The sequence below is a fragment of the Passer domesticus genome, chromosome Z, assembly GCF_036417665.1.
Source record: "Passer domesticus isolate bPasDom1 chromosome Z, bPasDom1.hap1, whole genome shotgun sequence".
Taxonomy (NCBI): Eukaryota; Metazoa; Chordata; class Aves; order Passeriformes; family Passeridae; genus Passer; species Passer domesticus.
The window spans coordinates 80,881,451-80,899,742 of record NC_087512.1 but is presented as its reverse complement, the minus strand read 5'-3'; the positions used below and the strand labels follow the sequence as shown (position 1 = coordinate 80,899,742).

General features: G+C 40.5%; 1 protein-coding gene across 6 annotated transcripts in view; it reads left to right on the top strand.

Moving 5' to 3' along the window:
• Positions 1-18,292, top strand: part of VCAN (versican) — a 99,201-nt gene that overhangs the window by 39,410 nt on the left and 41,499 nt on the right. For 4 of the 6 annotated variants that reach the window (XM_064405735.1, XM_064405734.1, XM_064405736.1 and 1 more), the window contains exon 7: positions 5,436-8,351. In XM_064405735.1, the coding sequence (XP_064261805.1) occupies positions 5,436-8,351 (2,916 nt within the window). The remainder of the gene's footprint in view (positions 1-5,435; positions 8,352-18,292) is intronic. The other 2 variants (XM_064405738.1, XM_064405739.1) reach the window with 2 other exon arrangements.

The following is an 18,292-nucleotide window of genomic DNA, read 5'->3' as shown; positions in this document are numbered from 1 at the left end:
AAGGTGGGAACAGAGATTTATCAACCTGACTGATGTATGAGGAGCAGCTGTTTGGAGCACCAGGAGATGCTTCTTTTGCCTGAGCAAGTGAACTTGCATTTACCTGAGTGATTCAAAACTGGGTGCTCTAAGAACAACCTCTAAGTACAAACATTGTGGCCAGGAGGAGAGAAGAAAGAGAAGAAGAAACAGCTGGTGACGTTTTCTTTCATTGCCTCAGGTCACTGGATAGGTCAGGTAACAAGGATAGCATGAGGAGCAGCTATGTGAAGAAGGGAAGGTCCACTCCTTTAAGTGTCCAAGTGCAGAAAACATTAATTTATTTTGCTCTTTGTCACCTTTGCTCCACTACAGCTGTGGGGTCTGGGCATCACCCATGGCACACAGGGGTGATTTCCCTCCTTTCACACCAGGTGAGGGGAGCAGAGCACCAGGAATTCTGCTGTCAGTTCTTACCCAAATGACAACCTTGGCCCTTTTTGTTCTTCAATTGTTTTTTTGCGGTCGCAAAGCAAAGATTATTGCTTTTATTTGGTGCTGGGTTACAGATTTAATTAGGAAGAGCTGACTAAAGAGGCTTGCTGATTTTTTTTTTTTTTTTTGTCCTCTTTGGCAGTTTCATAATAAATAATGTGGAAAGAGAAATGCTTTCTGCTATTGTTCTTTTGTGGATAGATTGGCAGGTTATAATTTGCTCACAGAGCTACACTTGCATGTGGGGAAACCAGGAGATAACATATCTTTCCCCCTTCAACCATCTGACTTCAGAAGTTATGAAATAGCAAGTGGTTTTACTTAAGAGTGTTTGTGTTCACAGAGCTAAAAGAGCTGCTGCCTCTGCTGTTTTTTTAGCTGGAAGAAAAGACTTTGGGCAGTGGTGTGAAGAGGATGCAAAACTTTTCATTATAATTTTTTCTTGCAAATAAAACAGCCTGATAGCTTTAAAATTTCTGAGTATTTTTTAAGAATCCCACTAGTTTTCTCTGATATGGCACATGCTTTGTAAGCAGGACTGGATCCTGCACTTAAATTTTCATATTTTTCTCATTATATTTGACTTTTGATTTTGACGTCAAAACAGAATGTAGGTGAGTGGGAGTATACACCTGGAGCTGCAGAGAAATTCTCACAGCTGCACTGTCAGATTTTGAGTTCTGCTACCAAAAGTCTCATTATTTATGAACAAAATCCCATATGCCCTGTGCACCACTGCTTCTGGAAAAGTGTGAATGAGCAGGTGCTGGATCAGTGCCATGATCAGAGGCTTCTTGCTCAGTCTGTAACTCAGACCACCAATTTTTTTCCTTTCTTTTTTTTTTATTTTCTTTTTTATTCTCTTTTCTTTTTTTTTTTTTATTATCTGTTCTTAATCTTAGACTTGTTCAGCTTGGAAAGCTCTGCCAGTAATTTAAACTCCAGCTGGCAAAACTTTCGGACTCAGGGGAACATTCAAGGCTGTCCTCTCTGCCAGGGTTGGTAGCAGGGAAGGAAGAGACACCAAGAAGAAATGTAACAAATTAACATAAAAAATATGTAAAAATTAAGCAAGGCAGCTCTCTGCACTGGCATCATGCTCAAATTGGGCTCAAAGAATTCAAACGTTAATTTTGATTGTCTCAACATTATTTATATTTTGTAATAATTTATTTTGGCTGTAATTCACAGAAAGAATTCACTATTTCCAACTTTTGTTCCAACTTAAAGCAAATTTTTGTTGTTTTGGCTGTTAGCAATGACCTAAAACAATCTCTGTCTATAGGGTCTATGTCCTTCCAGGTTCTTAAGTACATACCTAAATGTAAACAGATAAACAGTATCTGTGAAAAATTTTTGCAGAAAAATTGCTCTAGTGGTTCCAGTTAGGTACATGGGTAGATCTGGTCATGTTGAAAAACTAAATATATAAATTATAATATATACCATTTTTAAAATTAGCATTTAACCCTCAATGAAGTAAACTAATACTAATCTCAAATTAAACAGCACAGAACATGATGAAATACTCATCTGGTAATTGCAAAGTTGAGCCATGTCTGAGGTTGTGCAGTTTGATTTCCTTGAAAAAATAGTAAGTTTCAATATGGCTCCATAATTTTGAATCCTTGTTTAAGTCATGGTGGAAAAGAAGAAGAAAATGCTGTACAGTAAAAACATAAAATAAATAAATAGAGTGAAAAAGTATAACATCTCTGCAGAGTCTTACAGCCCTTCCAAAATCAACTTCATGCATGTTGTTTAGTGTAGAAGGAATCGATTAAAACAAAACAAAACAAAAAATAGATAGTCTTTGATATGAGCAGCTGTTGGTGAGATAATTTGCTTTCTTGCTGCTAATATGTTCATGCATTTTATTAGGAAAATCTGTCTCATGTCCTGAACCAGAAGGAGGACAAAGGAGATAGCATATTGCATGCATGATGCAAGGAGTACAGTAATGCAAAACATCTGGGTGGAGTGGAGGACAGCTCAAACTGGTGTTGTCTATTAAAAAAGCAACCTTCCCTTTGTTTATTCTTTTTTTCTTTTCACACAGAGAAAAAAAAAAAACATGGATGTATTTCTCATTGAAGAAGCACTGTCAGGTTTTTTTTTAATCCACTCAAATAAGTTTGCACTCCTGCATGATGTGAGTGAAAAAACTTGCATATAATTGTTTAGATAAAGTGACTTTAGAGTCACTCTAGCTGATTTTAACCAGAGCTGAATTGCACACAATTTCCATGGAAGAAAATCTGTGTGTTTATTGATAAACTCTTAGAAAATATGGACTCCACTTATAACACTCTATAAAGGTAATATTTATTGATTCAGTTATTAATATAAGCAAACCAAATATGCTTGGTGTTTTTTCAGGTTGGCATAATAAATGTGTACCTATTCTGTCAAGTCATTAGCAGATAATAAGTCACGAATAATAAATATCTGCATCCCAGGCATAAATATGTGAACTCCTGGGACTTCCAAGCATTTCTTGGAAATCTGGGAGCTGCGTAAGTGGTTGTGAGTAAGTGTACACAACTTCCCAGCAGCGATGAAATAAACTTACCTTCTTTTTTTTCCACAGATTAAAAAAAAAATATCCACATTGCCCTCATTTTTGTCTAGCTGTGTTAGAGGGTATTAATGGTTTCATGTTTGTTCAGAGGGTGATCCTTATGGTCACTCAAAGTATGGCAGCTGGGGCCTGGGTGAGTGTTTTTGTTGGCTGCAAAACCAATTCCATCCACATTAAGGAAGCTGATCCTGTCATTAGAAGGGAGAGATTGAGATTTTGCTGCCTCCTTTCCGTTTTGCCATTAAAAAAAAAAATAGCTGTTGAGGAAAATTGATGAATTCTTTGGTAGAGATTCAACAGCTACACACTACTTTTGTGCATCCTTCATTTCCCAAGTCATGAAGCAAAACTTGTGTGGTTCAAACCATGCAAGCAGAGAGGGGAGGAAAAAACTTTTTCACTGAAAAGAAATAAATAAAAACCATTATATATATGTATACACACACATATATATGTGTGTATATATATATATATACACACATATATAATGTATATATGTGTATATATATACACATATATATCTACATGCATATATATGTATGTGTGTATATATATGTGTGTATGTATATATATGTAGCTAAATCTTCTTTGTAAAACCACAAAAAAAATTAATTTGTGGCAGGGAAAGGAATCTACTCCTTTTTTTCTGCTGGCAAAGGACACCACCACTTCTAAACACAGCGATGTCATATTTTCTTGCCCTCACAATTTCCTTTTCACTTTCACTTCTCGTTCAGGAGGGCTGAAATATCAACCCTTTTGCTTCATTTTCCTAGTCTGTAATTCCACATGTTCTTCTAGAAATTTTGAGCTGTCAACTTCTGGCCAGTCCCTCCTGCTTCAGGGTGAATCAAACAGGTCTTTTGCAAAGGTGGCGTTTTCAAAGCTGAGCATGTGAAACTGAACAAATATTTGTGTCACCCTGAGTTGCACATGCAGAATTCATGTCTGCAGCTATCAAAGGGGCATCCAATTAGCCATGGGTGTGTGAAAAAAAACATTATTTGTGCATGCACGTTGCTTATGCGTGAATATAAACTGTAAAATAATGTAACTGTTTTGGTTTCTGTGTGCAAGGGGAAGAGACTTATTTGATCTATTACATGCTAAGCAAGATTTTATTTTGCAAGAAGTTCTAGGTGTAGTCATGTCTGTCTGGTAAAGAGTGAGTCCTCATAAGCACAGACTGTTTAATGCATTCTTCATATGCTTAGTGTGATTTAAAAGCTGTATTTTGCTCTTTATTTGCATCCTTATAAGGCTTTTGACTCTCAGTCATGTAGCAGTTAACAGCATTGGTTTAAGACATTCACGTCTTCCACCCATCTGCTCCCATTGCCCTTCTGAAGATTACTGACCTGCAAAAACTAGCAGAAGGGAAGATGGCTCCAACCTGGGCTTTTCCTGAGGAAATGCTCTTTTCTGAGCACGCACTTTTCCCAGGAATTTAAAGTCTGCTGACACGCCTTGCAGTGCTGGCACACATTTCCTCCTCAGATGGCGTGGAAATGTGGGCTAAAGGGAGTAGACAAGCAGCAAGGCCACCAGGTTGTTTAAAATATTTAAAACAATTTGGTTCACTGGAAGGACTTTTCTTTGTGCCTCCTGTTCATCTAGGATAGCAACTCTCTCACCTTTTCCATCATCCAGAGGATTCAGCACTCTGCCTTTGCATGCTCAGCGCTGCCATGGAAGCATTTCTTGTGTGTGGAGGAGTTTCAGATGTGCATCTTTGAAGTGTTTTCAAAAGACCAACATAATTTTAGTAGCATTAAGTTTGTGATCTTATGGTTCAACATTCTCACCTTTCCCCACAATAAATTTCTCCCAGCATAATTTAAAGGCAGGGCAGCAGCAGCATTTTCTGGTGGCATGCTTGATCCTGCTGCTTGAGCACACTCTCACTGCAGTGAGGATTCTTTTTTTGCAGTTTGTAATTATGTGCTGAAAATAAACTAAAGCATTATTTCACTCCCTGCATACATCTGAGTTGGGCGCTGCAGCAAGCTTTGAAGAAAACCCACAGCTCTCCTCATTTGTCACATCTTGAAATAAACTTTTATGTCCCCAGATCAGTATCTGGCAGGCTGGTGGTCACTCATGTAACACAAGGAACTTCTGGGGGTAATTATATAAACCACAAATATGAAGAATATTGCTATTTTTTTCACTTCATCTGACTTTAAGTTAGGCATTCTTCAGCTTTACAGTGTTTTATTGCATGTCATTCAGTGCTCTAAAGAACTACCTAAGCCTTTGAACTTTACACTTATTTTTCAGTGTGGCATTTACTTTTTGTTTGGGACATTCAAACTAATGAGCTAAATTACCTTGTGTACTGACTGTAGCTTTTTTTTTTTGTTTTGCTTTTTTTTTAAAGCTAAAAAAGTCACAACCGAGCCTACAACCATTGAGCCTGTGACATCCCTGAGAACTGACAGCGTGAAATCGTCGCCGGCTGGAGCTCCTCTCGAACCTCCCATCTCTGAGACCCCGCTCACCGAAGTGCCTGCCACCCAAATGGTTTCTTTGGAGGAAACAACCCCAGAGTCTGAGGAAGACACAGACATGACTACTGAAGTGGCTGAGGAGAAAAGAGAGATGGAGGTGCTCATGGAGAATATTCCATTAACCACCCTTCTACCTCAGACTGTCACCGACGGCGAAACATTCACTTATGAGACACTGGGAAGGACTGAATACGATGTCTCACCCAGCCTAACAGACACCACGGCCCCAGATTTGGAGCTGGATCACACTTACTCTGAAGCAGAGCTGCCCGAGGAACAAGGTAGGTCTGAAAGCATTGAGGACGCTTTCTTGACCTCTGTAATTTTTCAGGATAGCACAGCTGTAGCTAAGAGTTCCACTGGTTTTTGGGAAGATGCTGAAACGGGAGATGCACAAAGGCATGATGCTGATAATCAGACTGAGCAAATAGAAGTGGGTCCTCTGAGGACAGCTACAGATAGCTTCTTACAGACTTCTCGGAGAGAGGCTGCCAGGACAGGGACTTCAGATTCACTAACAAAAGAGAATGTGTCTCGCGGTGCCCACCTCACAAATGCACCCACGGAAAAATCACTGGAGGCAAAATCCGATGAGAAACTTACAACTGTTGTAATCCCTAAGGCTTTGCTCACAGCTGAGTCTGCAGAGAGGGAGGGCAGTGAGAGCCTGCACACCGCTGTGTCTGGCACAGATTCTGGGCTGGCTACTGGCCATGCCCCAAGGTCACAAGTGCCTGCTGCATCAGAGACACTCCTAGATGAGCAAGCAGTAACCACTGGACAGTTTTCTGCAGTGAAAGAGTCAACTCCCTGGGTTAAATTTAGCTCTGCAACAGCATTTGACAGCGAGGCCTCTGCTCAAGGGAGCAGAGAGGACCTGAGGGATGCGCAGCCCACTGTGGCATCTGGAACACCTGTATCCTTTTCTGTGTCAGCTGCTGATCAAACAGAATCTGAGGCCATCTCAGGAAGCACCGATGCCCTGCCAGTCTTTGGAGAAGGCACCGTGTCTCTTATCCCCTCATCTCAGCAGACAGAAGCATCAGCTGTCCTAGAGGAGGAAACAAAACAGCCAGAAATGAGGACAACAGATGTGCAGGTCCCTCTTTCCACAGCTGCCATTCCTCCGTGTGTTGCAGCAGAATCTGAGGGATGTTCTGCAAGGGAGAAGATCACACAGGCCCCTGGGTGGCTGCCAACAGATAAAGAGGAGGGGTATATGACAGAAGAGTCATCTCACACTGGAAGGGTGATTGAGTTAGCTACAGAGGATGGCTTCTCTGGAATGGAGCCCACATCATCTCCAGGGCACATTGTGGAATCCACAGTGCATCCAGGAGCTCCAATTTCAGCAGCTACAGATGCAGCTGAGACAAGCAGGGAGCCAGCAGAGGCCACGAGGCATGAAGAAGTGGTATCAGCTGATTCTGGTCAGAGTAGAGACACTGCAAGTGTATCCCACACGAGCAGCTCCTTGGATTTGGAAGTGACCACAGTATCCAAAATACCAGTGGAAGAAAGTAGTGCAACCATAGGGTTTTTTAGCTCCCCAAGTGTAACTGTATTGCCAAGTGCTGTGCCCACAGCTGTGGGGGTAACTGAGCGTGAAGGAGATGAGACATCAGGGACAGAGGGAACTTTTAAATTTACAGGTGTAACAAAGGTAGATACTGCAGTTCCACAGAAGGAGTATGATGCTTCCCTAGTTCCAGTTACTGTAGAGAGTGAGGTCACTAGAGATGTGCCAATTACTGATCAGACTCCTTTTGATGATGTCTTTCATACAGAAGCAACAGAAACAACTGCAAAACATAGCAAGGTGTTCCCAGAGCTCTCCACACTGGACCAAGGTTTGGAACCAAGAACTGCCACGCTTTCTGTGACATCTGCCCACACACACGAGCCAGAGGTGTCACCAGGACCTGAGTGGCCTCAAACAGCAGTTCAGGAGACACAGGATGAGACAGGCTCAGCTTATGAGGAGATGTACCCAACCACAGAGGCACCTGTGCCTGCAGTGACATCCACAGACCACAGAGGGGTTCTGGCACCTGAGGAAACCAGCACCTGGTTGCACCTCACGGTGACTCCAGCAGCTGGAACTGGTCCTGACCAGGATGAGGAGGTCACTGAGGTGATGCCCATAACTGCTGGAACTGAAGCAAAGACACAGGACAGCCCAGGAACCCCCACCAGGGAGGGGGATGATGCAGTGAGCTGGGATTCTGTGCCACCCTCCCATACGATGCCAGCAACACGTTCCACTGTGGAAAGCATTACTGACCTGACTCTGGGAGCTTCTCCAAGCCTGGCTACGGAAGGCTCAGGAATGACTACAGAACCTGAGGAAACCAGGCCAGCTGTGTTTGCAGCTACTGCAACAGATAAGGCAACAACTCTCAGCAGCGTGACAACACCTTCCCTTGGTGCTGTGGACAAAATTCAGCCTACGTCTGCAACCAAGCCTTTTGTAACTCCAAAGTCTCCACGCATCATTCCTGAGGAAGAAGAGGAGGTAACAAGCCATGACATCATCATCATTGATGAATCTGTTTCTCCCAGCAAAGCCACCGCTGAGGATGACCTGCCAGGAAAGATGCTGGAGCCAGAAATCGATAAGGAATATTTCACAGCATCCACTGCCACAGCAGTGGCACGACCTACTGCTCCACCCCAAGTGAAGGAGGCCACAGAGGCCTTGCAACCTCAGGAGGTGTCTCCTTCTGCTTCACACCCTGATAAGGACATAAGATTGTATGTTATTCAAATCACAGGCAATGACACAGGTAAGATTTTGCCTTTTAGACCCGCAGTCCATCAGAGTGGACAGTTTGTCATGACAAACAGGTGTGCTTTAGGATATGCTGGAGATGGTTCTTGGATCACTGAAGGATGCAAAGTGCCACTTTTGTCTAGACAGCAACTTACTGAATATTGGTAGGTCTATTTTTCTGTCCATTAAAAGCCCCTCAGAAATGTATTTTATATTTCCTGTGTGGTAAGAATTATTTTTACGTAAGAATGAATATGAAACTATTTTATTTCTTTTTAAAAGTCATGATGGCTACAGTCCAGTTTTCTTTTTTAATGTTGTCAAGTCACCAATTTAACTCCAGCTGTCTGTGAAACAAGCATTTTAATTTCACAGCTTCCATTCCATGCATTACTAGTCCTAAACGAAGCACTAGATTAATTTAACATTCCATTGGTCTGTAGCAATTAACAATGCCATGTACAGTGTAGTCAGCTAAAAAATGGTTAAAGCACTCTACTGCCTCCTGTGGTTTGGAGGAATGGGCTTTTTTTCTTTTTTTTTAAATACCATCTCATAGCATTTTTTAAATCCATCTTAGGGAATATGTGGTGCAAATTGATGCAATGTTTAATTCTGCCACATTTTTTAGCTGACGGTTCTGTACATGTGTATGTAGCTTCAATTCCATGGGTATCCAGAACAGAAACTTCTAAAGTAGCAATGAGCTGTTGGGGTTGATGATGAATATGTCTCCATAATGCAAATGTTGAAGGGTGTGCAGTTTTATATCAAAGAATCCTGTCAACTGAGTATTATTTAGGATGTCATAGTAAAACATTATCTTTTAAAACAAAAGGTAAAGGAACTGACAAGCAGTACAAAGCACAGAATTTCTGTTAGGTTCAATGTTTTATTGTGTTTAATTGTCTTATGGTTGTATAATAATTATTTTATTTTTTTGAAGGAACACAGTCAAAATGGATTTTTTTTTGGTCATATATACCTTAACTACATGCATGTCTTTTGAATAGTTGTGTCAGAAACTGTTTTCTCTTTGGTTCTTGGCCATAACCTCCGTGCCTCTGAAGAACTCATCCAGCAGAATTCATAATTTATGGATTATGGTTTTGGATGGTTTTTTCAGGTTTGTTCTTGGTAGGGTTCCATTCAAAAATCAAAAACCAGTAGTGGTTTTTTCCTTGAGATGTTCCATATCCTGTTTGGACATGTAATACCTTGGCTTGGTATGTTTTTACACATTGTGCTTATTATCCTACTTTATGTTTACAGGGTGCAAATCTGCACAAGTTATAGCAATAGTAGCTTAGCCTTCTATTTCAGAAAATGATAGTTCTGAAACGTTTGTTTCTGTGGTATATTATCATTATTTTGTCTTTATATGTTGCCAGTGCCTTGAGAGTCTCCATTAAATGATACAAGTCCAGTAAGTCAGAGCAGAAGGGTAATTTCTGAAGACAAGATTTAACCCACATACTAAGTCCTTTTGTACCTGTGGAAATTCACTTAATTTCCTTAATAATTAGTAGCTGGACTAAGTAATAGTGACCTTTTTTTTCCTGTTAGATTTTTGAGTTGTGCTGCAGTTTATTTCCTACAGGAGAGTGGGTTGTGCTGCGTGTTCCAGGTGATGGAAAGATGTAGGATGGTTTGGAAGGGTGTGGGTGTAGGATTCCTCTGCATCTACATCAAGAAGAGCCTCATTTTTTTTTTCTTTTCAGAATAGTGTGGGTACTGTGTTTCATTACATTAGGATTTGGTTCGAAGTGGATTATCTGAAGGACAAAGTGTGCAGATGCTCTTCACAGCTGCTCTTTCTCACTCTGCCTTGGGTGATCAGGTCTTTAGGATAAACTTTCTTCAGGGCTTGTCTTCTTCATCTTCACAACCTTTCAAAGCTGTGCATGCATTTCCCAGGTATAGATGTGCATATGTGTCAGGGTGTCTGTAAGCAGACATAAAGTTATAAATCCTTAAAAACCTGCCTTTAAGAATTATTTAGTCTGTGATGAGAGGAAAAAGTTTATTTTCTTAAAATAGTATTAAATTCTTCATATGGCACTGTCTGTGCTCTCTTTGAACACAGAGAGCCTCATCATGTGTCTAGTGCAAGGTTAAAAAGGAGTTTTCTTCATTTTTCTGTTTCCAGGCCCTGGCAGTAGGAATTCCTCCACTTAGCTGTCCACAGACTAAAAGCACCCTCTACCTACTGACCCCAAATTCAGTTAGAACTGCCAAAGATTTATTCTCTCTGAGGGTTTGGATTGGTTTCTTTTATTGCTACAGAAATGAAAGACTACATCTGAAAAATCCTGTCAGGCCCAGTTTCCCTTCATTGTTTCTCAGTCCATAAACTTTTCTTTGTGCTGAAGAAAATGCGTATAGGGAGTAATGAAGAGGAATGAATTTGGCAAATACTACCAGCATATGCCTTTCACTAGGATGTAGTTTAACTTCTTATTCTATCACTCCTTATTTGAGAATTTATCCACTATCATAAAGAACTACATAAACTGTACTTCTGGCTTTTTATTCTTAGCTGATCGGAAGCTGTAAATGCAGTTTACATCATTACATCTCTGATAAAACAAAGGTTTTTCCTCCACTGGCATGTTTTCAAGGTAATGCAGTTTAGCATTTTTAGATAAAGTTAATCTGTGAGGGTTATAAACAAAGGCCTTCACTGATTTTCAAGTCAAGAGTCCAAAAGTGCCTCCTAAGAAAGGACAGCTTGCTTACCAAAGCCCTTCAAGAAATAACTGTTTCAAACAGGAATTATAATGAGAGGTTATATATAGATGGCATTGTCTATAAACGAATATATTTTCCTTTTTGTGTTTGCAGAAGTGCTGGAACTATTTATGAGATTATTCTTTCCCCCTCATTCTTCACCTCCTTGTTATTCAGCTTTTGCCAGAAGCAACAGTTTAACAGCGAGGCAGGGCTCAGCAGAAATTCAGCACCATGTTTTGTTTCCTATCACTCAATTACAATAAAAACCTTGCTATTACACAGCTGAATATTGCTCCCTGCAGCTCCATTTGCCATCCACAGCGTGGGCACACTAATATTTAAGTGCTCCATGGAGGTGCCATTAGGCTTTGTTAGGCAGGAGCAGTCTTTTACATTCCACGTGGAAGAGGAAGGCTGTGCTAAATGTGTGAATTCTTGAGATTTTGAGATATTTCTAGCAGTTTCCATCAAGCAGGGCAGAGAGCCTGTGGTGGTGAGCTCACCTGTGGCCAAGCACAGGTGGAAGGAGAGGCAGGAAGGATTCCTTGTGCCTTTCTCCTCCTTCTCAAACCCTCACCAGATTGGCACCAACTTCTCTGAAGAGCTTTGAAGTCTTTGGGCTGGAATGTGCTGTTGATGTATGGAATTTCAGGGGATATTATTCTTCATTATTATTGCAGGCTGAAGCTGCACTCGAAAGGTGTGGAGTTAAATTCAGTTAAATGAAGTGGCAAGGATATTTTTCTGTCTCATGCACACATTCCCCCTTAATATGAAGTAGTACAGTAACTGGAAGTTGATATTAAATATTGTAATTTCTAAGACTTTACATTTATTAGACCAGAAGAAGGTTCTCCTAGAGGACTTCTTTTCTTATCCTAGAGATAAATAGCTTTACTCCTAGCTTTTAAAATGCATACTTACAGTCAATGAAAACTCTCACAAAGGAAGTTTACTTTTAGATTGAAAAAAAAACCCCAAAACAAGGCATGGAAACAGAGGTAATTTGGAGGCCTGGTGGAAGGTCAAGCTCAATTTGAATCCTGGAGGACGTGTTCTAGGGCTGATAAGAAAGAACACAGAGCTGAACAGATAAAGCTGTTCATTTGTGTAGGAATACAGCAGTTTTCATTGGGAAAATGTACAAACAATCCACACACTCCTGTGTGGGCAAACATGGGGCAGGTGCAGAAATTAATCCGGGTAGTAAGGCTTGTTTTTTCTCACAGCCCATGGGCAGATCTCAGGGAGGTATTGCAATTAATGAGGAAAATATCCTTGCACACCAGGAAGCATCCCTTTTTATGCTACAAAAAGGGCCACACACATTTTTCAGAATGGAAGGAGCCTGGGACCTTCATCCACTGGAGTGGAACCAGGAGCTTTTCCCCAGGAATCACGAGAGTGAGGAAGCCAAATACACCTGCAGTGTGGGGTGTTACCATGTGCACAGCTTCCCATGGCATCAGATGGGACACAGGATTTTGTCTTTCTCTATGAGGATGCAGAATTTGCCAGCTTGTGCCTTGTTGTGTCCTCACAGCTCTGATGTTTCCTGGTGGTGAGGGCTGGTGCTGGAAGGTCATGGATAAGCAGCTGGGAAAAAAAACAAAAAACAAAAAAAAAAAACAAAAAAAAAACAAACAAAAAAAAAAAAAACACCTAAACCTGAAGGAACTTTTCAGCTCATAAAGCTTTTATGAGCTGAAAAATGCTTGTGGGGGTGTTGTTTAACAGTGGTTGAGGGGATGCTGGAAACATAACTCCTGCCTGAATCAGGAGTAATTTGCACACCTGCGTTTTTTGGAGACATTTAAAAGTCTTTATTTAGTGAATATGTTTCAAAGTGTTTGTTGGACCCTGGGACTCGCACCAGCTCTGTCTGGTTTCTTGTCCCCTCCAGCTTTGAAGAGAGCAAAATTGCAGGAACTTGTGCTTTGTGGATGTGGATTTTTATGGCGGGAGGTTGCAAACCTTTGTGTTTCAACATGTAATTCTCTGACATGCATATTTCTGCCTTAGCAGTGTGAGAGGGCAAGTGAAATTTGAATGAAATGCAGGATGGTAATGAGTCATAGTCATAAACCTTAACAAAGGAGGCAGAATAGAGTCTTTTCAGGTCCATCTTAGGCCTTGCCTTAAGATTCATTTAATCTTCTTGTCTTCACAGCTCCTTCTGGAGGGCTGTCAAAGATCGTCATGGCTCTGTTTAAGCCTGATTCTAATATCTAGCCTGAATTGCTCCTTGGCCAGTTTATACCCATGTTTATTCTTGCCAGCATTGTCTTTAGCCTGAATAGGTCTTTTTTCTTCCTGACACTTATCCCCTGATACTTTTTATTTCTCTGCTGAGTCTCAGAGAATGACCACGTCCCCTTGTTCAGCCCCCGATTTTGGCGACTCCTGAGGGGGGTGAGTGTGTGGGAGAGTGGGAACGTGCTGGTGCTCTGCAGAGAGGGAAGATGCTGCCTCTGCCCCAGGGGCTGGGGGTGTTGGGGTGACCAGAGCAGAGGAGGGAAGCCTCACACTGCCTCTTCCAGGCATTGCAAGAGGCAGCCTAAAAGTTTGCAGCGTCCAGGTTTGCGTCTCCCTTCATCTGTACCCACGCTGTTCTCCTTTAAGAAGTTTTATTTGTGCTCGCTGGCAAATAATCTCTCTGGACACCATTATTTGTGTCATACACACATGAGCTAGATGCAATTTTTTGCTAATTACTGTGTTAGAGAAACTTCTGCTGAAGGGGAAGAGACTTTGTCTTTTGTGTGCTGAAATCACCATTTGGTTTTTCCCCAAATGAAGGGAATATGCTACTGAAAGCCATGGTTTCTGTACAGGACCCATTTCAAACCAAGGTTTACTGTAAGGAAAGCTGCTGTCTTGCAGCTAGGCTGACCTGAATTAATTTCTGGGATCTTGAAGCAACAGCAAAAGTGGCCTCACATGGGCAGGACCAATTTCCCACCTTATTAAACGCAAAATCTCCTTTTATTTATTTAATTTTTTTTTCCTTAATGGAGGGCTGGGCTCAGCTCTTTATCAATTGTCATGTTCTAAACTTCATTTCCCAGGGAGGCAGGTCTGACTGGAGTAATTTTCACTGAATTTTGGTCATCCTGAATGACCAAACTCTCTGTTTTATTCATAAAACCTGCTGTAGAGTTGGCCACGTTCTTCCTGTGCCTGGAGTAACTGAAGTGTTAAATGCTGAGCAACGTGGCCAGATCCTGATATCATCTTCCCCAGTGTAATTACACCACAGCAATTCCAATGAGGTGATTGAGAGCAGAACTGTGGTGGGGATGTGAGGATAGTAGGTATCACAATGTTCTTCATAACACTTTGCAGATTCTGGGTCATTGTATAATTAGGTGATTATTTTTCTTCAGAACACGTTTGAGTTCAAACTGGTAGATCTGTTGTTAACTAAACCAGTTGGGTTTTTTCTATATTCAAATAGTCTTTTTTTAAAAAAGATATGGATATCACCTCCTGGTGATATGGAGGGCATTTTAAAATAGGTTGTACACTATCCCATATAAATTGTATTTTACACAGAACAGCAGTGATGCCTTGTATGAAAGCAAAAATAATAGCCAAGTAATTTTAAGAAATTCAGGCTTTTTTGTGCACTTCTCCTTTTCTCAAAACAAAGGAAAAACAAAAACAGACCAATCCCACCAGCCCCATATCCAGCAGAGCTGAAACTTGATATTTTTTCACAGGAAGCCGAAACTGAATTAACAAGTGGTCTTCATGCCACTACTGCTGGCTCTTCCTGAAGAAAGACTTATTATAGAACAATAATTTCTCTTTCCACATTCCTTTCTAGACTTCCATAGATACAAGGAACACTGCCCTCACACTAAATACTGTGCAGAGGATGCCTACACATTCCCTGCTGTTTTTGCATTGTATCCAAGGAGACGTCTCAGATCTAGACATAGGGATTACACATTTCCAGCTTTCTTATAGCTCTTTGTTTATTCATGAGAGAAATGAAGGAATTTTATTCATAGGTACAATGTAGTTTTTCATACTTCTGTTGTGAAGAACAGGAATCCTTTTAGAGGTTTTGTTTACATGTGGAGAAAGCCTTAAGTCCTACTGCAGAAAAGATGAGCTTTATTTACATCAAAAGTGATGCAATATGACTTAATTCTTTTTTTTGAGGAAAGTGTTTTTCTGCACCAAATTTTGCTGAATGTGTCCAGATTGTAACTTTTTTTGGTATGGAATATGCAATGGTCTTTTTTTGCAGTTGTTTTTGCACATTTTCAATTTAATCACTGGATTAATCCTTGCTAATCCAGTCTTTTAAATCATCCTCATTTTTTGAAGTGATTAAGTGATAAATTTGATCAATAATATACAAAATACCCACTGGTGTCTTTCAGAATGTTTTCCTGCCACAAGTGAGGATGTGTGCAGAGTGGCTGGTGCATATTTTATGTTTTCTTTGGGAGCATGTTGCTGGAGTTATCATTCTTTCTTTATAATTTTTTCCCCCAAGCTGCTCAGCTCATTAGGAATTTTCTGACAAGCCTTGTATTACTGCTTTTCTTAAATGAGGAGAATTCAGTATGAAAACTTTCTACTTCCTGAGGAGGAGAAAAGCAGTTGGGATTTCATTCCTGGTCAGGAGTGTCTCCCAGTAGTCCCTGCCTAGGTATTACCTCTGCTATACTTCATTACCTTTTTGTTACCCATCATTAGCTCAAAGAGTGCACAAGAAATATTAGTTTTAACTTTAAACCGTACTCTTGGATTTTACTTGTAGCACCTCATCAAGCAGGAATCCCATAGTTTCAGTAGGAGGTTTCTTGGCATTAGAAAAGGAATTTCCACATATTTGATGTAATTTTTTTGTCGCTTTTTGCCAAAATAGCAGCAAAGAATGTGCCTATATGTATACAGAGTAGCACTGAGATTTTGATTGCATTTCATTGTGGGATTTTTTCCTAAACCTTTGCTTTTTTTGTGAAAGTGGTGAGTGAAATGATTCTGGGCTTATATTTTCACTACACTGGCTTGTAGTGAGTTTCCAGTCACAATATTGAATTGTTAAATTCATGAGTCTTTGGAAAATGCTGTGGACACTTGGTCCAACTGACAGGACCAAGGATTAACCCAAAATGTTCTTCAGCTCACACTTTAATTGAATTGTTTGTCTTCTTGACCTATATATAATATTTTTTCCAGTTTATTCTGACCACATACAGAGCCTGCCAGGTGTGAGCTAATTATACAGCAATATTACCATGCTAGCACAGGATGGGGTTTGTGGAAGTACCTTATAGTCAAAAATATGTCTCCCTCTGCTGATTTTTAGTGGTGCAGTAAGATTACCACAGCAAGGCATCTATTTTTAGCTGCAGTAGGTTTAAAACCTTTGTTCTCAAGTGCTGTCCAACAGAAGTGTCTTTTCCAAAAAACCCCCAAGTGTTTCTGAAAACAAATTAATATTTTTCCAGAGCAAATGATCCAGTTTAGCCAGGGAAAAACAAAACAAAGCAGAAAAGAAAGCTGAGATGAAAAAAAGTTGCTGAAAGAAAAAAATGTGTGATTCTATGGTTAAACAAACACTCATGTTCTGTATGCACTGTTTGAAATTGTGTCTGGTAGAGAGACTCATTTGTGTCACTCCAGCTGCAGCAGACTTATGCTGATTTAACTGAGAACCTCTGGTTTATCCCTAGGCTGCTTCAGGTGCTTCATAACCAAAACAATTTCATTAACACCTGTAGATAAATTTATAAAATTTTCACCTTTTTTTTTTCAGAAGTAGAGGGGTGATACTGAGAATAATCAATTAAAGTTTTGCAGAATCCACTCTCTATCTCCTGGGTAATATTTGCAAAGTAAAAGACTCAGATCTATAAGCAAAAATCCTTGTGTCACACATGTCAATATCTACTTATGTAATCACTCTAATTATGTATTCTAAAACTCACTTGCATTTAAGAAGTTTTGAAGATACTGCAGTACCTTGAGCTATCACTGCCACTTCTGTAGCAACTCAATTACTTCTGCACATGCAGAAGGGTCCAGAACAAACTGATTTTCCCCAAACAAAATTTTAGTCATATTTCAATAGAGAAAAATGAAACTTAAAAAATATATTTGCCATGGGAAAAAGATTGTGCATTGCCATATGACTAATAGCTCAAAATAATGCCCCAAAAGAGCAGGGACTGCAGCTAAAAAATGTGATTTTGGATCACATTCTACATGACCAGTTGGCTTGTGCAGGCATTAAATTAAAAGTGTGCTTATGAGGTACTTGAGAAATAGTAGGAGATAAAATGCCAGGAAATCATCATGATAAGTGGAATAAACTTCTCCAGATAGCTGTAAAAAGAGCATTTTGGGTTAGAGCAGGTGGGGTAATTGTCATCACAGCTTCAGTTCTTAGAAAAAAAGATATTCTGTAACTTCCTTCCTTCCTTCCTTCCTTCCTTCCTTCCTTCCTTCCTTCCTTCCTTCCTTCCTTCCTTCCTTCCTTCCTTCCTTCCTTCCTTCCTTCCTTCCTTCCTTCCTTCCTTCCTTCCTTCCTTCCTTCCTTCCTTCCTTCCTTCCTTCCTTCCTTCCTTCCTTCCTTCCTTCCTTCCTTCCTTCCTTCCTTCCTTCCTTCCTTCCTTCCTTCCTTCCTTCCTTCCTTCCTTCCTTCCTTCCTTCCTTCCTTCCTTCCTTCCTTCCTTCCTTCCTTCCTTCCTTCCTTCCTTCCTTCCTTCCTTCCTTCCTTCCTTCCTTCCTTCCTTCCTTCCTTCCTTCCTTCCTTCCTTCCTTCCTTCCTTCCTTCCTTCCTCCCTTCCTCCCTCCCTCCCTCCCTCCCTCCCTCCCTCCCTCCCTCCCTCCCTCCCTCCCTCCCTCCCTCCCTCCCTCCCTCCCTCCCTCCCTCCCTCCCTCTCTTCCTTCTGCTTTTCTTGCTGTTTTCCTATCTTTCTCCTCTCATACACTCACATGTGCAAACACCACTGTCTGTTTTAGAGCTTGAACTGTAAAATAATCTCTGGCTTTATTTTTGCCACATAAAATTCCTCTCGTGAGACAAATCAAGAAAGAAAAATTCAATACATGCCTTGTACATAAACCAACCTTTATTGCTCCTAAAATAATATGATGTCAATCTATTTTTTCCCCCAAACTGTCACATTAAGGAGTATACTGTAAATTTTTTTATTTCCTAATGCCAAGTATTTCGGTATTACTGGAAAAAGGAAG